The sequence below is a fragment of the Acartia tonsa genome, chromosome 3 (assembly GCF_053477335.1).
Source record: "Acartia tonsa isolate MP-2025a chromosome 3, ASM5347733v1, whole genome shotgun sequence".
Lineage (NCBI taxonomy): Eukaryota > Metazoa > Arthropoda > Copepoda > Calanoida > Acartiidae > Acartia > Acartia tonsa.
The window spans coordinates 14228835-14254721 of record NC_137262.1 but is presented as its reverse complement, the minus strand read 5'-3'; the positions used below and the strand labels follow the sequence as shown (position 1 = coordinate 14254721).

The following is a 25887-nucleotide window of genomic DNA, read 5'->3' as shown; positions in this document are numbered from 1 at the left end:
CTTATACTGTAAAGAAGTAATATTAAGTGTAGGGAAAAGTGTAGTAATTCCCCAAAAGGAAGACTAAAATTTCCAAAGACTTGTATAGCAGCTACACTTTTTTAAAAGGTTACAATTCGCGGATCCTGGTAAATATAGATAAGTAGTTCGTGGAATAAAAGATAAAAGCTAAACAATTCTTTTGAATCCGTGTTTTTTCATTTTTATATTTCAGTCTACAATAACTGTCACTTGAGGTGTAATAAAGTAAAATGATTGATTTAAATTCAAAATCAATTTGCTTTTTATTCCTAGCATCAATTCAATTTGTAGCTAGTTCTAAGTTAGGTGGATGCAATGGAGAACATACAGTTGAAGGGATTTCCTGGATTTTTGATTCTGCAGTGGACAGTGTCAACCTGGATGTCAACACTCTGGAGGATTGTGCAGGCATGTGCCAGATGAGCTCCAACTGCAGTGCCTATACCTGGCAAGATGAGGGTCCACTAAGCCTATGCTATATTTTTGCTGAGGTTAGGGGAAGAGAGACATGCTTCTCTTGCATCAGTGGAGTGCCAAATGTCCGTGTGCCAGGAGGAGCCTGTGCTGGAGACTTTGATCATATTCTTGGAGAAGCTTCTGCCAACTCATCAGCTGTCTGTGTGGGACTTTGTGAACAGACAGATGAGTGTTCTTACATCACATGGTTCAATGCATCATCAATATTTGAGAATACCTGTTTTATGTACAGCACCTGTGACGAGGTCAGACCTTGTGATGACTGTGAATCCTGGCAAATCAGTTGTGTACCTGGAGAGGAATGTTTTGGACAGGAATACTTTCTTCTGAATGACACACTTAGAAATGTTAATGGACCTGTGACCAACAACACAACACAGATGTGTGACCAGATGGATCAGAACTCTACAAGCTTTGACTGGATGGGACCAGGATTCTATAAGGTGGAAGGACAAGCAGGATCTGGTATTGCCAAGGAAGCTCCTGGATATGGAGCTTGTGGTACTGAATTATCAGGATACATTTCAGGTATGACTTTAATTATGGTTAAGAATAATCATAGAAACCTTAAACTTTAATAGCAGTCTATAAATAAACTCCTTAATTTTAAAAAAATGTTTGTCGTGTATTAGTAAAGATATATATGGTTTGTTTTCTCTCTCTAAAATTTAATGACAATCAACTATTAACTGCATAGATATTCGGAAAAAAATATAAATCAAACATTTCAGGACCGGCACTATATCCAAAGAGATATGGAGAGAGGTCATCAGCTTCAGTTTGCTTCCAGAGCGAGGACAATGAGTGCTACCTGTCCAACACCATTACAATCACCAACTGTGGAGAATATACCCTGTATTACTTGGATGAAACACCTTCTTGTCCTGCTAGATATTGTACTGTTGACTAACATTCAAACTGAATTTTTTTCATACTTTTTAAATTTAAATCTTTTCATTCTCTATTTTAAGAAAAGTAAACTAATCATCATCATTTTAGATTTAAAAATGTTTGTATGTTGCACTCAAAACCATTGTAATCTTTATATTTTTTTGTAAAGGTAAACATATGTTTGTGAATGTACATATTGTATGTAAATTCTGGCTTCCTACATAATACTCTGGCTGCCTATACCATGAATACCAATTTGTAACTTTGGAAAATAATAGAAATAAACATATATTTGTTATGTACTTCTGTATTTACATTTACTTGGCAAATAAAAAAATGAGATTGGAATGAGCAAAGCTTTTCTATAAAACATATGTTTAATTTAGTATGTTTTCTGTTATACAAATGTAAAGTGAGACTTTAAACTATTACACATCATATCCAAATATATGTAATAATATATTTGAATAAATTACATTAAAATATAATGTTAGCAATATAAGAAACACTTAGGAAATACTTTTTAAAAATCATAGGAGGAAATCTATCAAACAATTAAACAGTATTTTTTAGATACCAGAGTAAACAAAAAAAATAAAATGTTTCTTGCAAAACAAATATTTGAGAAATAAAAAGAAGGAAGAGAAAAGAATAAATAGTTTGCACAAAATGTAATAATGATAGACAATTGTCAGACAATCATTGTTAGACACTTGAAGTGTTGCCATAGTGGCTGGAGGGGGTATGGCTGCAGGCTGTACAGTTGGTTATTGCACAAATGTTTTTGCAAACTTTTGCATACAAAACTAAAGCAACTTGAATGCACTATTTCCGCTTTCCTGCCTATTTTTTTCAAGCACCATATACACAATACACTGTATGTACAATACAAGTTAACAAGTGCTTGCATAAATGCAATGGTTAGGAAAAATTTGCTTTATGTTTTAGCAAAAATAAATAGGTTTCAAATTAGAATATTTTACAGAAATGTTAGTATTTCAAAGTTTCTATTTATTTTAAATTCCAGACTTATATAATTTAGTTTGCCAAGCCAATTTGTTTATTTTAATCCTAAATTTAGGATTTGAATTTTTTTTTACTTTTTCAGTATTTCCTTTTTTATTTGTAATAAAAAGATTAATAAGTTTGTGTTGGTGGATAAAGCAATTAAGCTAGGATGCACAAAATCAAAATTTTCATATAATAATCAGGTCAAACCAAGAGAGTTAAGAGAGAGAGAACGAGAGAGAGAGAGAGTGAGAGAGAGAGAGAGAGAGAGAGAGAGAGAGAGAGAGAGAGAGAGAGAGAGAGAGAGAGAAATATTTAGTAGACAGATATAAGAATACAATAATGACAACATCCATAAGTAGCAAAGCTAAGAAATTATGGATGGATATCCGAAAAAAACTAACTAAAGAGCAGTTTCATAAAAAAACCTCAACCAATAAGCAAATCTTAATGAAACTTTGAGGAGATATGTAAATTGTGAACTTATTTAATCCCTAAAAATATCAGCCCTCTATCTTGAATAGGAGTTGAGAAAATCATTTAAGGTTTAAAAATCTAGGAGTCGAAATAGCACCCCAACCAATTGACGAATCTCAATAAAACTTTATAAGGGTCTGCAGAATATTAAAGTATTTAGTTCCTGAAAATTTTAGCAGATTATCTTGAATAGGAGTTGAAAAATTCATGAAAACTTTAAAATGTAGGAATCGATCTAGCACCCTAATTAATTGACAAATCTTAAATAATTAAACTTAGTGAAAATATGAAAAATTTTAACATATTTAATCCCTAAAAATTTCAGGCTTTCATCTTTTATTGGAGCCGAGAAAATCACGTTTCCCGCTTCTGTCTCAGACAGACAGACGGACGGACATTTTGTATTATAGAGTAGCTTCGCTACTAATAAGATAAGAGATGGATGGAAAGAGAAATATTAGGTACTGAAATTCAGACAAAGAGAGGTTAGATAAACAAAGCTAGACAAATAAAGAATTAGTGACATTGCATCGCAAGATATTTGGAGTAATAAATATTAGGGTTAAATACAGAGGGTAGAATAGTTATTTATCGCATCGTATTTTAAACAGCATTCCGCGGATATTATGAAAAATTATAAGATCAAAACAAGTTTTTTTTTATCCCCGAAGATACAAAGTCCTAGGCTAACAAAACTAGCATTGAATCTATGATTTTGAATTCGTGGAAATTGTGTATAATACGATGCTATATATGATATTTCAGTATGGCTGAGATCTGGTTCTAAGTCAGCGGATATTAATCGATTTCAAAGCCATGCTGAAAATATTTTCTTTAATTATAAATAATATCAGAAAGGTTTTATGAATTTAAATAGTTAGCAGGAAGAAATCTAAAAATGTAAGCTAACCTGAAAAAAGAAATAGATAGAAAATCAAGATGGAAAATATAAACAGTAGAAAATACAGATAGACAGAAAATATAAAAATATGTTGAGAGAGAAAGATACAGGGACCTAAAGGGATAAGACAATTGCCGATGAAATTATGTACATCCCCGATGCATGATAATGCAGAAAATTACTCCTTCTGAAGATTATAGTTAGTGGTTAAAACGTTTTGACATTCAACTTATTGAACCAACCAATCAAAATTCAATAAAAGCTCCCAAAGTTGTTGAGCCAAAGAATAAAATATAATTTTAAAACTTTGGGGACAAGTGCAACAAGCATCCCAAAGTCTCCTCCCTTCCTGGAAAGATATGATGCTAGAGAACTGAAGAGAATTCTCCCTGAGAAGGTGAATAACCTCACCTGAGAGAAATGCATGCAACTTAAATGTAAATTTATTTCAAAACTTACAAGTAAGAGTAAAAGAAAACTAAAAAATCCACTATTGTGAAGAATTTAAACAAAACCAGAGAAAAATTTATAACCATAAAATAAATGCTATAAATTAAAATTGGTTTTGAAGGTTAATTATTGCTAACTCAATCTATTAACCTTGATATTAATTCCTATCCCAAATTAATTGTGACTGTATTAACTTCTGTTAAAGTTGCATTGTAAACTACTACTAATTTCTTGCTGTTTATGATAATTCCAGAAAAAGAAATAAATATCAAAACTTAAATATTTTGAATTTTTTTAAAAATATATAAATAATTTCTTATTAAGGTAATTATCTTATACTTGCCTTCAAAGTCTTGATAGTATTTAGGTAGAGTGTGAAAATATTAAGTAAATGTTGACCTCAAACCAAAATATAAATTAATATCTGGGTGTAATTCAAGCCCACAAAGTAGTTTCTATTAGTTCAATTAAACTAAACCTGTTAATTTTAATGTTATTACACAATTATAAATAATTACAAGAATTTAGGGTATTTTTTATATATGCATTCATAATTATTTCTTAAATACAATTTATCATAAGTATTTTATAAAAATATCTATTGGTTTTCCTACAAATTGTTTAAAATAAATGTAAAATAAAAAAGGGTAGATTTTTTTTCTCTATTCCTAACCCCGGGGAGGGGGTCTATAGCTGCAGTGCCCTACCCCTGCGGTGTATGGCTACCTAGTACCAAATATGGCCTATCAAAGAAGCCTAATAAACAAAAAAACGAAAAACTTACCCCCACCTCCCTTATATTTGACAACGCACTTAGGGGGATCTCTGTAGAAAAATACATTTCATTCTTTGGGCATTTCAATTACTTTATTAAGGTCAAAAACATCGCACCTTATGGGGCGATTCTTCGTATTTTTCACAGTAGCTTTTCTCCTATTTTTAGCCCCTACGGGGCCAATTACCTAACCCTGTTGGGCAATCACCTAACCTAACCTAAAATAACCTATAAAAAGCCATCTTAAAAATACGACGAAGTTACGAAAGGGAATATTCCCAAAAATTCTTGTCTAAAATACTTCCTTAAGAGCTCAAAAAAGATAAGTTGTTATGAGAAATAAAAAAAAATCTTTCAACTTATTCTTTTAAGTTTATACTGTTTTTATGTTTTCTAAAATACTTTATGCTGTAAAACTCTTTGAAAGAAGTATTAATAAATCTTCTAAAAGGAAAATAATCGTAAAATCTAAATCTCTATTGAGATTAGCTCCAACGATGCACAGAAACATAAATACTCTTAATGTACACTTATAACAATAGATTTATATGTTAGAAACATAAAGAGAAGGAGGCATCAGGGGCGTCCAAGCTTATTATTTTTGGGGGGGGGGTAAAAATTTTTGAAGGGGGGGTAATTCGTTTTTGGGGGGGGGTAAAATGGCGCGCGAAGCACGCCGCAAATTTTTTTTACCCCCCCCAAAATTTTTACCCCGGGGGTAAAATTTGCTTGGGGGGGGGGGTAATTACCCCCCCTGAAATCTGTTAGCAGGGGTAAATTTAGTTTACCCCCCCCCCAAAATTTACCCCCGGGGTAAAAATTTTGGGGGGGTATTTACCCCTTTAAAATTGTTTGGGGGGGTAAATACCCCCTCCTAAATGGTTGGGGGTGCCTACGGCACCCCCAGGGTAGGGGTAAAAATTTTGGGGGTGCCTACGTCACCCCCAAAATCGTTTGGGGGTGGGTAATCGCCCCATTACCCCCCCCCCCCCTTGGACGTCTATGGGAGGCATACAAGGTTTTTATTTCTTTTTCTAATCTAAATTTATGTTGTTGTAGTATAAATATAAAATTCTACAAAGTACTGTTGTACTACATGGTATAGTGGATATTAACAAGTTTGATTTAAGCTCAATATCCTGTAAAATTAAAATTAAATATAAAATATGGACAAAATTTTACTGATTTATAGTATTTATTACATTAAGATACTTCTTGTTAAAAGTCGAAGTTTAACAAATAAATTATCTAAATTTTCAAAAGGATTTTCCCTGGCAGGAAGGGACTAATAGACTGTAAATTACACTGGTATTCAAAGTTTTATATCTGTGATGTCTTATTTATTGGCTCAAAAGTTTAAGGTACTTTTTGAACGAGCAGCGTCTGGTTTTTTTAACCAGTAATCTACAGAAGGGGTGATTTTTTATCATAATTGGAGATGTATATCAATTTATCGTCAATTGTCTTATTTATTAACAATTTATATATGAAAATAACTAAACATTAAAAATTGATACATATATCAAATCTTTAAACCTTGAACAAAAATAGTCTAAATGTTAAAAATTTAAGCTTCTCTAAAGGTTTTGTATGATAGCTTTTATGAAGATAGAATTTATAAAAATCATCTAAGGTATAAAAGCAACTATTTAAATTTGAGAAAAAGAACAAATTCTACAACTGCTTAGGACCACATTGTATACTAGATAGATATGTTGTTCTTTCTGCTATGTTTTATTCCGAGTTTTATATTGTCAGTTTTCATAACAAATCAAATATTTATACTATTTCTTTTTAAAGGCGAAGCTTTTCTATAATTAGGGTCGGTCCGTCCGTCTGGAACGGTTAGTTCTTTTCGTTAATTTAAACAGGTTAAAATTGTCCTATCAATTTCAAACTTTGCATGATGATTCCTATAACAGAGAGGTTTAATTTAGAAAGCGTAACCACTAAATAATTGTTACTAGAATGTCCTTACGTCCATTTCAAACTTGTTGATTTTTTACTTTTCTAACAATAAATTTTCATATGATGAAATTATTTGATTGTTCTGATTATTGGAATATTTATTCCTAGGACAACAAAGTATAATGCTATAAGCAAAGTATCTCTATAATCAATTCCTTGGTTATGTAAGTATGTCCTTAGACATTATCCTGTGTTTAAGCAGTTTTTCTCAATTTTGCTTTGACTTTTATACATTTATTTTCTGATTATTCAGTTCTAAACTTATTTATGTTATTTAGTTAGCTCAACGTCCATAACATTAGATTCGTTGTAAATGCACTTTATTACAATTTTCACTTATACAAATATGCTGCTAAAATTTGTCTGTATATTGTGTTTTGAATTTAAAAATTTATTTGAAACTAAAGTTTTGATAATTATCTTTAAATTAAATATAAATAAAGATATCTAGCAATTAAGTTTGCACTATTTTATTTTTAATATCATTATATAAAAGTAGAATGATATAATGTGTATTCTATTATTGAAATATACCTTTTAACAATTGGTTCGTTTTAGTTCTTCTTTACAGAGAAGCTGCAAATAAAATTTAAAGGTCTAATACCCTTTTTGGGAGTTGGTAGGAAAAAAATAATGGCCCTAGAGCTAATCACTACGAGCTAGGGGCGAATAAAAATTGTGTAAGGATTTACCTTTTATTTTATTGGCTAAAACTTAAATAATTCAGCTTAATTCAGCCTCAATTGTGTTTGCTTTATTTCATTGCAAAAAAAATGGAATACTTTTCCATACCAAACAGGTTTTAGGTATGAATAATTAAAATATATTTTCAAACAAGCATAACTAAAAAATAAAGCTCATTTAAATTACCAAAACACCAATAAAATGATAATCTTTTGTGTGTTACAAATATAAAGGGTGTGATTCTCCGACAAACTAAGCATAATCCAGACTTAAAGAGATCACACAGACGGAGAGAAAATGTTTTCTAAGTGGGGTGTGGGAGGAGGGGGTGGGGCTGTAGTATTGGTATAGTAAGTGAGAGGTATGGACATCATTAAACGGATAAAACCTTATTGCAAACTTTACCAGAGATATCGCGGATATTGGGTGACAGGAAGGGAGGGGGGGGGGATGGAAAGTAGGGGAGGAAGAAAGTTGAGCTGTTTATATTCTTCCCGGAGAACCACACTGGTTGTCTCCGTTGCTTTTTGATGAGCAAATATATATCTCCGACTCTCTCTCCTTCTTTCCTCTTTCTTATTTACCGGTTATTACACCCCCCCCCCCCCAAAAAAAATTTGGTCTCTTTCCACCCCCCCCCCCCCCCCTCCACCCAAAGCGGTTGTACTTTGCGTGAAGATAGAACAGCCTGTTGGATTACATGTAGGAAACAATGTCTGCCATACTTGTATCAAATAATTATCAATGAGTATATTTGCATCCTTGATGATTTCCATTCAAATTGGGTGCACATATTTTTTATGCAATATCAGTAAAACCTAGGTAGCAATCCTTAAATAAAAGTAACAGGATTTCTGACTGTCTTTCTGTACCGAAGGTTCTCACTAACCAATGAACCCATATGGTTCTCCTTTACACGGCAGCTTCTCATAGGTCATGGGAAGGTTTAAACTATTTTGGGGGAGAGTACCATCACCCTCCCAAGAGAAATTGCCAAAAATACCAAAATATATTTTTAAAATTTCTCTAGACGGCACCAGTATCGTAAAAACATGAATAAGAAACAGCTCATCTTAAAATAGACAAATTTTTTCTTAAATTAGATTTTTACAAAACATTTTTAAAGCAACTAGAGGACTTTAGAAATAGAAATATAACAAAAGTATAAGAAGCAAAAGAGGTATCAATTAATCTGGATTTGTATGTATGTTTATATCTCGAAAACTGTTGAACCGATCGGTCCACAATCTTAAGGAAAGCTTATTATTGGTCTGGTGCAAGTTAAAGGCTTTTGGGCAGAACCTGAAAGTAATAAAGACATAAATTCACACATTCATTTCAAAATAGAAACAGAAAACTATTCATTTAATGAACTAAACATTACCTAAATATATATTTATTTGCATTCCCACTTTTACTTCTAATATTAGTATTATATTTGCTATTATATATTTATATATATGTTAAGTAAACAAACCTTTATTTGCAATGTTATTTATATACAACAAAAATCTGAAAGCTCTATTAATTTTAATGTTATAACATATACTTTGACATAAGCAAAACAACTAATAACACAAAGAAAGTTTTCAGAGTTATTATTTAGTTAAACAAAATATATGAAATACTTAAATTTTTATGAATACAACTATATTTATAGCATTATTACAAGTTTCATAAATTGAGGTGCATAGCTTCAGACATCCAGCTGGTTTTTTAAGTTGCAAAACACCGATTTCCCTGTGACTGCCGAGCCCCGCTAGTATAGAATACTTAGAGAGTAATAACGATTCTATTTGACCCACTTTTTTCCTTTGGTCTTTAATATATATACTTATATACAATGTATAGAAACCATTTAAATTTAAGTACATTACTTCAGACAATAAAACGTTTAAACATATTCATGCAAGAAGAAAAGTCAAAAGCTTAGCATCCCCTACACAATTTCTCTTTTTTTTAATGGACTTTTGTAAATTTTTTGGATATGATCATCCTTTTAAGTGTAAACCCATTTTTAAAGAAGGTGGATATTGTATTTACTAGCATTGATATTATTATACTTGTTCAGCGTAAACCTAATAAAAGGGGGATATTGTATTTACTAGTATGGATATTACCATACTTGTTCAGTGTAAACCCAATATTAAAGAAGGAGGATATTGTACAGTGTGTTTTTTTTATGAGCACTTTTTTGAAAGCAATTTTACCCCACTTATAGTTATCAGAATTTAATGATTAATGGCTTATTTTCTTCGTTTTTTAAGAGAAATTATGAAACAACCAAAAAAAATTACAGTTTTTGTTGAAAAAGTACAGTAAAGTTGAAAATTAAAAACTTAGGTGTCAACATCTAAAAATGGTTTTAGCGCATTTTTCTTATGTTCAAATATTCTACCTTTTGCAAGAATGGCTGCAAAACGCTTCAAAATTGAGATATAGAGCTATAAATTTATACAGATACTATTGGGGACATGTACTAGAATAGGTCAAAGTTTGAAGGCCATATCTCAATCAGGGAGAAAGTACTGGCCCCCCAAAGTCGACTACTGAAAATCCAATTTTGAGCATAAGAAAAATGCGCTAAAACCATTTTTAGATGTTGTCACCTAAGTTTTTAATTTTCAACTTTACTGTACTTTTTCAACAAAAACTGTAATTTTTTTTGGTTGTTTCATAATTTCCCTTAAAAAACGAAGAAAATAAGCCATTAATCATTAAATTCTGATAACTATAAGTGGGGTAAAATTGCTTTCAAAAAAGTGCTCATAAAAAAAAACACTGTATTTACTATTATGGATATTTTCATCCTTGTTCAGTGTAAACCCAATATTAAAGAAGGAGGATATTGTATTTACTATTATGGATATTTTCATCCTTGTTCAGTGTAAACCCAATATTAAAGAAGGAGGATATTGTATTTACTAGTATTGATATTATCATCCTTGTTCAGTGTAAACCTAATATTAAAGAAGGAGGATATTGTATTTACTAGTATGGATATTTGTTCAGTGTAAACCCAATATTAAAGAAGGAGGATATTGTATTTACTATTATGGATATTATCATCCTTGTTCAGTGTAAACCCAATATTAAGGAAGGAGGATATTGTATTTACTATTATGGATATTTTCATCCTTGTTTAGTGTAAACCCAATATTAAAGAAGGAGGATATTGTATTTACTATTATGGATATTATCATCCTTGTTCAGTGTAAACCCAATATTAAAGAAGGAGGATATTGTATTTACTATTATGGATATTTTCATCCTTGTTCAGTGTAAACCCAATATTAAAGAAGGAGGATATTGTATTTACTATTATGGATATTATCATCCTTGTTCAGTGTAAACCCAATATTAAAGAAGGAGGATATTGTATTTACTATTATGGATATTTTCATCCTTGTTCAGTGTAAACCCAATATTAAAGAAGGAGGATATTGTATTTACTATTATGGATATTATCATCCTTGTTCAGTGTAAACCCAATATTAAAGAAGGAGGATATTGTATTTACTATTATGGATATTTTCATCCTTGTTCAGTGTAAACCCAATATTAAAGAAGGAGGATATTGTATTTACTATTATGGATATTATCATCCTTGTTCAGTGTAAACCCAATATTAAAGAAGGAGGATATTGTATTTACTATTATGGATATTTTCATCCTTGTTCAGTGTAAACCCATTTTTAAAGAAGGAGGCCATTGTATTTGCAATAAAATAAATCTGGCGCCATCTATTAAATCATTCCCAGCTAGAGAGGTGCTCCACAATATTAGGTTTTATTTACTCAACAAGTCACAGGTTTTAAACTATCAGTTGTTCTGTGACATGCCTTGACCACTAAAAGTCTGATTTGTACCAAAACCTTTAAATCTCAAAATAGCATAAAGAAGTTTTGTTTAAATTTGTAGGAAATGTTGACTGTTAAAATTATCATTAGAGTCATACAATAAGAAAAGGATTCCTTTTTTTTAAAAATCAAAAGAAAATACTTTGTAACTTTTGGACTAAAGCTTAGCATGTAACAATAGTTTTAAGTCCTGTATGGGCTTCACAGCACATAACCTATGAAATATCAATTCAAATTTTTTTATAATATAAAAATTTAAATAATTTTAGGGGAAAAAAGTTATTTTGAAGAACAATTTTAAAGGCTTATGAGAACCCCAAGAATAGCTAGGAAGAAAAGGTATAAGGAACAAATGTTGCCTTTTCAGAGATGCCAACTTTAATAGGATTATTATAGGATTATATAGGATCATCACTTTTATTATTATTTATTACAAATTGGAATGCAAGTAAAGTGTAATTAAGATTTAAGTTTCTTTACATTTTTTATCTAAATATTTTAATTCAGCAAATACTGGCTATACTTCTAGTTATTTTAGTTATTTTTTTGAAAGTAATAAAATATAAACTTTAAATTTGGTAGCCCTGTTATTGCCTAACCTTGGTATATATATATATTTAATTTCTTCTATTAGAATTCTAATATTACTTTAAATACAAATATTAAACCATAAATCTTATGTAGGTTTTATATAGTATCATTATACAACAGAGTTTAGAAAAAGACATAGAAAAGAAGGGGGGGGGGGGAGGATGTTACATCTAATATTAATAAGTCCGGCAGTAAAAAGATTGGGGGGGGGGGGGAAAGGGGGAGGTTAGTAAAAAAAAGAACAAAAAATGCATTATTCTTCTGATTCTGTTTGAATATTATTAAGTTACTCATTATTCTACCCCCTATAACACCTGATAGGTCTAAATAGTACATATCAATTTTCCAACTAATCCTTTAAAAATATGATATAAATAAGGAACACAGTAATAGTGTCTGACTGATTATGACGTAACAAAAAAAATTAGCCAATGAGAGGCCATTATAAATTTTACCATTGGTCAATAACGGCCTCTCATTGGCTAATTTTTTTTTTGTTACGTCATAATCAGTCAGACACTATTACTGTGTTCATAAATAAGTCATCCTCATTCAACAGACATATTCTGAGAACCACTTATTTGTTATCATGGTGCAAACAATTGCTTGCAATTAACACTAAAGATGAAATTGTTTCTCTAACTTGTAGTTCAATTATATAATGCTATTTCTAATTTACTAGGTTTTTACATAGTCCACAAAAGCAGTCTTTTTACTATCCTGCATACAAGCGGATAATATGCACAAATACAATGAATGTGACCAAAAATGAATGCAATTCTGTCATAGAAAAAAAAACCTTAGAATGTTTAATAGATTACTAACATTCTGATATTATTCTTTAAGTATTTCAAGGTTCTTACAATTCCTCGTACAGAGGACAAAGAGTTTGTCACCTTATACACTTTTAAAAATAATTTACTGAAGCAAATTGGAAAATAAAATGATTAATCAATTGGAATCATATTTACTATGCCCTAATCATCTTTATTCTTAACAATCATTATCATTTTGATATCATAATAATAAAATATAAATAACCTTTTAAAGGAAGCTGAAGAATTTTTATTTCTCGTAACTAAAACATAAATAATAATGATAAAAAGTATCTAAATAAAAAAAAGAAAATGTATTTATTATTTTCTCTACAAGTATATCCAGAAATATCCTTTTATTGAAGGAGGAGCATTTATGATAATATTGAATCCTTTAGGATTATTACATACATCATTGCTCAGCTACACACTGTAAAGATATTATTATACCACCATAGCTTATTGTTAGATACACTGGAATAAAAAGAATATATTTACATATTATATCATTTATACAAAAAGCATAAAAAGTATTTACAAATAATGTATTCTTTGTAAAGGAAATTAATGATAACGAATTGATCAATAATTTAAGAAATATTATTTAATTATTGAACAGCTATATTTCTAAACGCTTTTAAACCATAATCAAACTTGAATAAGAGTCACAGGCTTAGGTCTAATCTTAAGACAGATGGAAAAGGTATCTTTGTTTAGTTCAGAGTAGTGAGATATCCTTTATTTGTGCCTAAACATGGCCTTAGTAATAATAAAACCATAAACAGGATTGTTCAACAGTTAAGTTTAATTTTAAAAAGTGATTTTTTATTTAAGTAGATTATTTATATATATTTTTTTAACATGGCCATAATTGTAAACAAGAAAATTAATCCATCACAAATTGGATTATGGAAATGTTAAAAGATTAATAAACTAAACTTATATACATAGGATTGAGACAACTTTTATAACTAAAACCATGGAATTAGTATTAAATCAAAATTTGGTAGCTACATGACCTATTAACAATAAGCCTTTACAATTAAAGGATTCTGATTTAGCTTATTTTCATCAGTATTTATTATTTATTAACCTATGTTGATTTTTTAAAAATAAATTTTAGAAAATCTCCACTATTTTACAAGATCTTCTTGAAGCAAGAGTAATCAGAGTTGAAAGGAAGAAAATAAACTCTGTTTTTTATTTATGTCCAGCAAGTGTCAACACTCAACTCTATGTACATGTAGAGTACAGGGTGCTAAGTTTATATTTGTGTCAAGCAAGTGTCAACACTCAACTCTATGTACATGTAGTACAGGGTGGTAAGTTTATATTTCTGTTAAGCAAGTGTCAACACTCAACTCTATGTACATGTAGTACATGGTGGTAATTTTATTTTTCTGTCAAGCAAGTGTCAACACTCAACTCTATGTACATGTAGTACAGGGTGTTGAGTTTATATTTTTGTCAAGCTATGTACAAGCAGTACAAGATGGTAAGTTACAGTTGTATCACCCTGTAAAGCAATATACAATAACAATTTTGGATTTATTCATAAAATTTATCAATGCAAACTATTTCAACATTATTAATTTTGTTTATATCTAAAAAAAAACTGCAGAATTATATGGAGTTTTGTCATTCTGTCATTGTTTTAACTTAACATACATTGTAAAAAGTATCAATTAAGCATGGAATTTTAAAAAATAAATATAGCCCTATTATTTTTTCTCCATATCACCCTGTCCTTTAAGATCGTTGATTTTATTTAGGTTCTGTTTCATGTGACAAACACATACTCAAACAAAAATTAGTTTTCTTCAAAATCTTAAGATACAACAAAATAAGTTTCTTTGATATATCATCAGATGGTGGAGTACTCTCTTACTGTAATTTTAAAAAGCCTCTTTTAGCAATAATTTAGAAACTTTCAAAACAAATAAGCATCAAAACAAATAAACAAACATATTACACTCTGCTAGGACAAAATGAAGCTTCTATACGACTATAATCTAAAATACTAGCAAATTTACTTTAACTAAAGTACAAAAGGAGAATCCTCATATGACTCAGAGTAGAATGTAAGAATTATAATAATAAAAACTTGACAAAAAGTGATTTTCTGAGCTCAACAACTTTCCCAAATACACCCAGAAAATTGCAACATTCATTTTTATGACAGAGACCCATTTCATTTTCTCTTTCTCTGACTACAGTTGGTTTACATAAAAGTGGGATTCGGAAGGTTTGGGACCTCCATAAAATTTGAAATAATGTTTTTTTTTAAATTTATCATGGGGTGTCATTTGATAAAATAATTTCATAACTGTTGGCAAATGTAAAGACATACAATTTCAATTTTATTCATATTAGATTAGCCCATACAAGAATAGTCAATGGTCATTTTTTTTTGTTAAGTAAAGTTAAATTTGACCAATTAAATTTTTATATTGTTGAGGTTGCATGTTGGGCTCCCGGGTGGGTCGTTCCCCCGCAAGGGTTGCCTTTATCAAATTCCAATGGAACAATAGAAATTATCTTAGCTATCAGAGATCTATCATGTTTTTTTATTTGAACCAAAAATTTGAAGGCAATAATTTGTTGTGTTGTAAAGTTCCATAATGGATGACCTTATTGTAATCAAAAGAGAGGAAAACTTTATGTGAATCAGAGAAAAGAATATTTACAAGGACGAGAATAGAAATTCTGATAAACAATTTTTCAGGAAAAATAAAATCTTAGGCTGTTTATTACACTAGTCCCAAAAGTTCATAATAACGTTTTCTAATTCGTTGGCTTAATAACTCTGGGGACTCTCATTAAATTTTGATTGGTTGATTCATAAAGTTCAGTGTCCAAACGTTTCAACCACTAAATATAATCTATTGAAGGTGTAATTCTTTGTTTCAACATTAGGATGTAAATACAATGTACATCAATACACCATTCCACTTAATAAAATTAACAAATTCTACCTGAAGTTCTTATGGTTTCAAATCCCTGGTATACTAGGGTTGTTCACGCACTATGAGACCAATGATAGGCCCAATTTTGTTCTCCGAAATCTTCACACACTCATATCTCATTCAAAAGTAACGAACGTGGGCGCATCCAAATATATAAACAATCCATACCGCGTCACTTTATGAAAGGAAAGTCAAACAAGACGACATTTGCGCTTAATTTGGGATAATGATAAGGAATTAATTTCGATCTTGATAAACACAAAGCTTCCTCGAAAAGAGGTTAAGACACACCCCCCGTTTGAAAGTCAAATTAACTTCCTTAACGAGATTCAAGGTTTTTTTTGCGCTGAGCACTAGCAACATTTCTCACTAAACTCAACTCACCATAATCACATGAGAATGGCCACATCCCGAAAAACATGACAATTTTTGCTCCTAACTAAATGAAACCCCGTGAAATGCATACACAATATTATACTCCTCACTAGGACTCATAATACCTCACATTTTAGGATAGAAGGATGGGGATTGGTTTGTACCATACAATATTCCAGGCACATGACACTCACAAGATCCTAAAATGTATAATCCTATTAATCATGATGTTGTAAATATAACAACTTATACTAATTAATAATCATTTCATAATCAATAGGTAATAAATCATTATTAATAAATCAATAAGTACCTATGAAATCAGGTTGAAATGTAAACAAATAATGTTAAAATAAAACGAAATAAATCTTAGACAAGAAAATTAAGATTTATAGGTACTTAAAACTAAATTTGTTAAGCATCAAAAAGAGTAGTAAGAAAAAATATTTCAAAATCCTTGGGCAGAAAGTTTTCAAACTTAATGAATAAGAACTGTAACTATCTTAATCAACAATAAAACTTTTCAATACTTAAATAATAGCAAAATAATAATAATATCTTCGTTAGAATTTTCATCGAAATTATGAAAAAAAAATACCAATTTTTCTTTGTAAAAAATATGAGACTTTAAATATGAATTTTCAATCATTCCTTGATCTGAATAAAAATGTTTTACTTGATTGAAATTCATATGTAATTTTAAAAAAATCTGCTAAAAAAATACTTGATTTTTTTCTTAGAATAAATATCGAATCACGCAACCTCGACACATTTATTCCTTTTTGGTAAACTTTTCAGGTAAGTTTTATAATGCATTGTACTTTTGAAAAGAAATTAAACTCAATAAAATTAAATTTGAGCATATGAAATAGAATAAAAATTAATCGCATTTCGGTTGATTCTTATTTTAGGCATAAAAATAGGCATATGAAAATGTGGCTTTTTTTTACTAAAAAAAATCTCAATTTCCATAAAATAAGAATCAATTATTAATCATAATTTTTAATAACTGCCTAACTGATACAGCATGTTCTTCCAGGGGAGATTTATCTGTCAGCCTGAACAAGACTCTTGCAGTCTTTCTCCCATCCTCAATCCTCGTCACACGGCCCATCCGCAAACATCTCATCAGCGGATTGGTACTCGTAACCAGCACTATATCTCCGTCAGCTAGCGGCTCTGCCATTTCTTCTTTCCACTTGGACATCCTTAAAATCTTCGGCAAAATCTCCTGGCGGTAGGAAGTCCAAAACTGGGCAGACAAATCTTCTAACAACTTCAACCTGGAGGAAATTTGGTCCTCCGGTTTCATCGCCACATTGCACAACGGCTGGCGGTCTACATTTCCCAGCAGCTGGCCAGGGGTTGTGTGCCCATGTCGCTTACTATAACCTTTGGCAGACAATGAACAGCCTCCAACTTGCGCAGGGACAACAGGATACTGCTGGTATCATACTTCTCCAAGGCATCCAGCCATAGCGCCCCTGAGAACCCGCAGACTACCACGAACACCCACACCTTCTTCGTTGCTGTCTGACTCCTCGTTTTGGCGGTAGCTCTCCTCGTAACCAGCGGACCCATAAGGTCAACTTGCACAGCTTCAAATAGCCTGCTCGGAACCAACTTGTCAGGTAACACATCCTTCATGGTAGTACGACATTCCTTGGCCCTCTCAACACTGCAGGGCCAACACTTCTTCACCTCCATGATGGACAACCTCCTTGCCTTCACAATCCAGCACCAACGGCGGCTCTCAGCTAAAGTTCCACGGACACCAGAATGAAGCTCAACATGCGCCTCTCTCATAACGATAGAAGCTAACCAATTACCAGGCTCCAAAATTACTAAACCTGGCATGTCTTCAAAAAGCATTTTACGGCCACCAGTAATGGCGTCAATGACGGGCTCGCCACGACCAACCATTTTTAGGATTTTCATCTCCCTGGTCACATAATTACCTCCGGGACCAATGACAGGCCAGGTCAATGATACTTCATGCACTAACGGATTCAATGACGAATAATTGCCTTTAGCGTCATTTATCCACTCATCCTGTTGGCTACGTGACACAATGAAAAGTTCCGCTGCCGACATAAAATTGTACAAAGATGGCTTGTACACAGAATCTGCGGCTGCTACATGACTACCAGCGGCTGTAGTCTTGCCTTCTTGTCTGCTCTTTAGCTTCTTCAACCAGGTGTTCGATACTTGCAGGACAGCTGCCATAATACGTTTGGCCTGTCCAAATGATCTCCTGTGCTTAAACCTAAAGACATCTTCAGCGGCTTCTCCGGCAACTTTCATTGAACATAACTTAACCATTTTGGTATTCAACTCCTCCGGCGGTAAATCCTGCTTGACTTGCTCGGCAGTTTTCACCGGCCACGCACTTTCATCCTGGCGCAACCATTCTGGGCCCAATCTGTACCTGGAACCTGGTCCTAAATCTGATACCTTGCAGGTGCTTCTGGTGCCCAAATCTGCAACATTGTGTGTCCCAGGAACCCACCTCCAGTCATCCTTGTTGGTTGCAGATTGGATTTCTCCAATGCGATGAGAATTAAATGTGTTCAACATGGCACTGTTGGAAACAATTTGTGATAAAACACACGATGAATCAGTAAAGTACATCACTCTGATAACATCAAAGGGCAGGGCATCTCTGATGGACTTTGACAACCTGGTGGACATCTGGCAACCCATCAATTCAAGGCGTGGAATTGATTCAGTCTTGACCGGCGCAACTCTTGACTTGGTGGCTAGCAGGAACGTTTCAAACCCTTGCCTAGTTGGCCACCTCAAATATGCCATACATGCATAGGCCTCTGATGACCCATCCGAAAACATCATCAAGGATGGAAGGCCACACAGTGGGATCTTTTGCCAAAAAACGGGACATTAAGGGTAGACAAAAGTAAACATCAATGAAAAAGCTTGTATTTGACGAAATGATGTAATTTCTTTTGCTTTAACTCAAAAATAACATAAATTTTGCTCCTGTTAACTTCTAATGTGCATTTGGTATGTACGTCTTGCTGTTTTGGAGGAGCGAAGCTACCCTATTTTTAAAAAATCTATAAAACTTCATAACTTTAGTTAAGATAGGAATATTTTAACAAAATCAACGTCTATGTAAATATTTCTTCAATGCAAACAATGTTTGTGAACATGAATATAGCGTCAGGTGCACCCAGTTCGAGTCCCGGCATTTTTAGGTAGGTCCAGTATAAGTAAAATAGGACACTTATAAGGCATGTTTTTAAATGTTTTTTTTTTACAGATATAAACAACAATAACATAATTTTCAAAACACTTTTGATTTTGTGTTAATACCTTTATTCTAAGTCTAGCTATCTTCATTTAAAGTTTGTATAAGAATATAAACATAATTACTAATATTATATTCTCTCTCAAACGTATATTTCCCTCTCTCTCTCTGATGCGTATATAATGTTTTTGCAATATTATAATTAATTCGCACATTTGAATTTCTGCTGGACCAAAACCAGTTAGAAATACAAATTTTTTTAGAACACATGAAATTTAGCAAATTTAATTGCTAAAATAAAAGTATTTATAAGTCATTTTTATTTAACGACTCCTTTAACCCTTAAATGTCCATTAAAACCGCGAGAACTGCAAAAATCGTTAAAAATCTCGCCAACGGCGGCAAATAACGGGGTAACGGTTGGCCGGAGGCAAATAATGCAGAAGTAAAGAAAGTTCCGCCTCAAAAAGTTAGAAAACATTGCAGAGATGACTTTGGGCTCTAAAATGACTCCTTCCCCCTCTAACGGGGGAAAATTTGAAATTAACAAGAACAAAATTGTTCAAACCATGCAATGTAAAATGCTCAATTACTCAAAAACGGACAAGAGGCCCCAGGTTGTGAAAACTGTTTAATACACAATACATGTTGTATATTGATATTATTATTGCAAAACCCGGGGCCTCCTGTCCGTTTTTGTGTAAAATGGAGAAAACTGATTTTTTGGGGTTAAAAATCTTAATATTTTTGGTGAAATTTTCTCACAAACTGTCAATTTACACCACCAAAAAAATATTTTTTAAATTTTTTTCTTTAATTAGACATTGGTACAGGTATCTGAAAAGTACCTCAATCAAAAATTATTTTCATAAGATGAACATAAATGTATTTTTTGTTGCTTTGAAAAAATTGTGTAAAAAAATCTGGAAAATCATCAAAACTGAAAAGAAATTTTTCACTACCTTTTTTAAAAATGGCATAAATCCGCCAAAAATGAATATTTTTTTAAAATTTCTTTTCTAGCTGTCTACTTACAGCCATTATTAATTCCTAGGATAGATAAAAGTCAATTTTAAATTTTTTGGATGTCCCGATTTTTTTCAAAAGATCCCACTGTGGGCCAGTTGGTTCCTAGGGACCACACAACGGTCAAACTCCAATTTAGCGACCTCAGCTCTGTCCTCCAGTGACTTAACAAGTTCATCCCGTAGACTTTTTGGAATGAAATCTTGCCAGCCCAAATTCAGCAAACATGTTTTCCGCAGGACAAGTTTAATTCTCAACAGGATAGGGCTGCAAAGCCTGAGCGGGTCGAAGGTCTGGGCGGCGAACCTGTGGACCATCTTCTTTGTCAGATTCTCGTCCAAGGCGTCCTGGAGGTTGTACAAATCAGCATCCTCTTTCACCTTCTTTCCCTTGACTTTACCATCTTGGTTGACTCTCGTGGCGATGGATAACACATCAGTGGCTGGCTTCCATATCAGCCCAAGAACCTTGGTTGGCTGGCAATCATCACCAGAATAAATGACTTGTTTGAAGGAAAAACTACCTTTGCTGATAATTCTGTCGGCTTCTTTCATCATCTCCTTGGCTTCTGGCACAGATCCTGCTCCCGAAATAACATCATCTATGAAGCTGTGCTTCTCAAGCTTGACTGCAACTGGAATCTGAGGTAATTTGAAATCTTCCTCGGGGTAGGTAGGTATTTGTGGCTCCTTCCATAATTCAGGTTTTGCAACAATTTCACTACCATTAATCTTACCCTCTCCATACATCTCCTTGACCTCTGCTTCACTCTTTCCGCCGAACAGGCGGGACGTCAACTTCAGGGCTGTAACTGCCAAATTTCCCGCAGCCAACTCACCAAAATTCACAACTTTAGTCAGGTAAATTTCAAGTGGACCGTCTGGCGTCGGGGAAAATAAAACTCTCTTCATCTGGCTGTCGAACTCTGTGGCCAGGATGGAGTTATAAAACTTGGAAATGTCCGCGGTTAAACCAACCTTGTAACCGCGGAAAAGCAACAAATGATAAAAAATCTTCTGCATTGGCGGCGGGCCTCCCAGCATTATGTGATTAAAACTGGTACCCTTGAACGTCAGAGAACTATTTGCACACAATCTCCTTGAAAGCAACCACTATTGATGAACAAGACTTAGGTCCTTCATACTGCAATTCTTCAGGCGTTGCTTTTTGAAACACGCCTCTGGATATGGCGTCATTGAATACCTGCACATACATATCATAGGTACCTTCTTTGACCATCTTGGCACGATCCTTTTCAGCAATTTTGCGGGCTAAACTCTCATTGTAGGGCAAAGTGTGAGGATCTTCAATGTAAGCATATTGACCTGTCCACTTGTTGGATTGCAAGTCTAGTGTTAAACCTGCCTCAATTATTCTCTGCCTCTCACGCTGGTCCCAGGTAGTGCCGTCGGCCATAGCCTTGCACTCTTGACAGGCAGTACATCCTGGACAAAGTGCCGCGGCTGTACGCCAAACGATTCAGACGTCAAAAAGTCTGGCAAGGTGCCTCCACTGACACTAACAGCCTTATATGCCGACTTTTGGTCTCCAGCTCCACCGTCAGCACTTGTACAGATAAAACCACTACCAAAAATGGTTCGCCACAACATAGACTGGCCCACTTTCTGGTAGGTTGATGGAAACACGTCAGGATGTGTATTTCCAATGATGATATCTAAGCCTCCACTAATATATGTAAATCTTTCTGGCGGCATCTTAAATATTTCGGCGGCAGTTTCGGGGTGGACCGAGCGCATCTCGTTGGCCCCGCCGAGGGTAGGCATGACAGCTGCCTCAAACTCCCTCAAATTACCGTCCCTATCCTTCAGATAAAACACAACATTGCGGCAGGAAGTCTCACTGCCGTCAGCTACAGAAATAGTTGTATATCTGCCGGTAGATTTTAGCTTCAACTTGTTGGATAACTTCTCAGACACAAGTGGCAAATTTGCACCAGAGTCAAACATGACAGTGGCGTGGCAGGTGCCGCCGCCAGGTGCTACAACAGGAACTAACTGAAGTAAGAAGGTACAGGGGCTGGGTGCAGAACTTGACTTGTAGACTGTATTCACACCAGCACTAGCCTCATGGATCAGCCTACTATGATATCTGTCGCAATTGTTGGTGCCACAAACACCAAGCTTATCCGATTTATTACACTTGTCAGCAGCATGGCCATCACACAGGCAGAGTTCACACAACTTTTTCTGCTGGACAACTTTCTTTCGGTCAACCACATCCATCTTCTTAAACGTGAGGCAACGGAAAAACGGGTGTTTCTCCTTGCAGCTTTCAACAGGACATGTACTGTTCCACTTGGAAGCCTTGTCCTTTCCAGCCTTTCCATTCTTATTGTCGCTGCGGCCAGATACTTGCGCGGCGGCAGCTCTGTCCCGATTTCTCTTGCCGGCGCTAGTGTCATAGGACATATCACCGGCCAACATTGCTCCCCTGGTCCTCTCCAGCAGTTCTACAATCTTCTGGATGTTTGGTTGGTTCATGCTACCTAGCTCCATCATAATTTTCTCTCTCAGGCCATCTGGGCACTTGTCTTTGAAAATATGAATAAGAGTTAGGTGGTGGTAATCTTTAGCTGCAGAACGATGGCTTCTACTTCCTGCATTGTGCTCTTGAAGGTAGCAATTGCACTAACCACGTCCACAGGTTTATCTACAGGTTTCATCTTATTCAGCTTAGTTAAAATCTTCATGAACCGGCGGGTGTTTGATAAAAACATCTGATCGAGAAACAACCATTGTTCATTATGATCTCTAATCGCTGACACTTGCTTGCGTAGCTCCGGGTTGGTTATCACCTTCTCCATACACAACATCAGACTTAACCTCTGGTCAGAAAATCCGTAACCAGCGCATAGATCTTTAAAGACCTGTTTAAAGTTGGAGTAATCCGTGTCAGTACCGTCGAAGGACGGCAGCAAACTGTTGTCCCAGCGCCCATACTGCGGTTTGGAACTCCGAATATCCACGGCAGACATACTTCTGGAGAGTATGGCAGGTGTCCCACTCTCATCCAAGTTAGATGAACGACGTTCCATCTCTCTAAGCCTTTGGTACATATCACGTACTTCTTGGCGCAACTCCATGGAAATTTTAAGCACTCCCATGTCCATCTTCACCTTCTCAATGACGTCGAGGTTCCTGGCGACAGTGCTTGACCTCGCGTCGTCTGAATCATTGTCAAGCCAGTACAGAATTTTTGTACACTGCTCCAACGACGCATAAACTTTATCTGCAACAGTTTTCTGTTCACTAGCTTCATCCAAATCACGCTTGAACTCGCGCAACTCACTAGTCTCCACGGCAGGTTTTAGACTTTTTATTAGGTCAGATTGGTCCTTGACCTCACTAAAAATGTCACGAATTGATTTTAAATTCACATTTTCACATGAACTAAAACTTTGGCAGGCTTTTAGATTGTCATAAAACACTTTTAACTGTTCGTCAAACACTTCTAGCCTTTCACTGCCAATAGCGATAGCTCGCTCAATTTTCTGCTTTTTGGTTAGTGGCATATTGATTCACTAGGTACTTATTTCACAGAAAAAATTGTCACAGTTTATTGCATCAATAATCACTGGATGCTATTGATCTCTTGAAGAATGCTAACGCCTATTCTTCAGATACTTTGAAATTGTCTCAACCATGACACTTTGGTTGAGTGTGACTTCCGAATTAGCGGGAAGTTCTCGAGATCTTGTTGACTTACAGACAAACCCCCAATACCAGGAACCATCAAGTTTCAACAGCAGGTTTGATTATAGATTTATTGAGGCAACTATTTCAAAGTCCTGAAATTACAAAATCAATTAATTCATAATTCCAGTTTTTTTATAACCACGTAATCTTAATTGCTTTTTAAAATCATTTTTCTCTACGGTTAAGAATCTTTGGAAACTTTGGCTTTAAAGGAAAATTATTTGGTTTAATAAATCATTGTTAAATGCAAAAATAAAGGCACATAAAAAATTACTAAAACATAATAATTAATCATAATAAAGTTTCATGTTAGCTGGCTCAAGCCTTTTAAACTAAATATAATCGTCCTATACACCATTCCACTTAATAAAATTAACAAATTCTACCTGAAGTTCTTATGGTTTCAAATCCCTGGTATACTAGGGTTGTTCACGCACTATGAGACCAATGATAGGCCCAATTTTGTTCTCCGAAATCTTCACACACTCATATCTCATTCAAAAGTAACGAACGTGGGCGCATCCAAATATATAAACAATCCATACCGCGTCACTTTATGAAAGGAAAGTCAAACAAGACGACATTTGCGCTTAATTTGGGATAATGATAAGGAATTAATTTCGATCTTGATAAACACAAAGCTTCCTCGAAAAGAGGTTAAGACATTAGCACTAAATTTTAAGATCATTTTTTTTGCTTAATTTATGATTTTAGATGGACATCGTGACTCAAAAATCAGCCATGTGACGTCACAAAAATAAGGGAGATGAGAGGAGAAGTGGGTAAGAAAATTTCTAAAAAAGAGATGGATAATCCGTCATTTTTATGACGTCACATGGCTGATTTTTGAGTCACTTTTTCCCTCTACTTCTGATTGAGAATGAGTCTAAATTATATGCTATTCCTGAATATTTTAGTATAACCCTTGTTTCTCAAAAAAAGTGAAGAGACTTTTTATTCCCGAAGATAAACCATTTAACATTATACACAACATTTAGCAATAAGGACCAAGACATTTCATAACATCAATCTTATTTTTCATATTTTCTTACAAAAGAGAGAATGTTGCTTTTTAGTTCTTCTTTTGGTTCAATATCCTGGTTATTATATTCATTTTTATTGACAGTTTTATCGTATTATTAAGAAAAAAATTATTATTTAATATTTAGAGTTTAAATTATCTATCATTAGTACTTTTAATTGTTTTAATATCATTATGATTTTTTAAATGTTTTGTTACCTGGATGTCCCAGCAAGGTAGTCTGTCAGTCATCCTTAAATAAAAATCATATTCTTGTGTATCCGCAGTCAAATGCAAGAACTAATATGATAACATAATGAAATGAATATGTCCATTTATTGCACATGAAAAAAGGGCAGTTAATTTGGTGATTGACTCAAGTTTTATATACTTTTTACATTTGTAAGCCTCATATACATTTGTCTCAAGGGAAAGGCAGCAATTTTAGGTAAAATATGGTTAGTGCACTACACTCTGACTCTATATGTACATTAAACAAGAAGGATATTATCCATAACTATCGCAGTGATAACATTAAAGACATCTTTCCTCACAATACAACATAACACATAGTATAAATTCAAAATCAATAAGCGA

General features: G+C 33.5%; 2 protein-coding genes across 8 annotated transcripts in view; both read left to right on the top strand.

The window, feature by feature from the left end:
- LOC145313402 (uncharacterized) overlaps nucleotides 1–25887 on the top strand; it is a 152686-nt gene that overhangs the window by 31031 nt on the left and 95768 nt on the right. The gene's annotated exons all lie outside the window — the stretch shown is intronic.
- LOC145313390 (uncharacterized) lies at nucleotides 133–1691 on the top strand. Its single transcript, XM_080152755.1, has 2 exons — nucleotides 133–1026; nucleotides 1230–1691. Exons 1-2 carry the CDS (start codon nucleotides 252–254, stop codon nucleotides 1406–1408), a joined length of 954 nt encoding a protein of 317 aa, XP_080008881.1. The 5' UTR covers nucleotides 133–251; the 3' UTR covers nucleotides 1409–1691.

Excerpts from the sequence above, each read along its gene's own strand:
- LOC145313390 (XM_080152755.1), top strand. The coding sequence starts at position 252 with ATGATTGATTTAAATTCAAAATCAATTTGCTTTTTATTCCTAGCATCA. Across the intron at positions 1,027-1,229 it reads ATTATCAGGATACATTTCAG|GACCGGCACTATATCCAAAG; the intron begins GTATGACTTTAA and ends CAAACATTTCAG.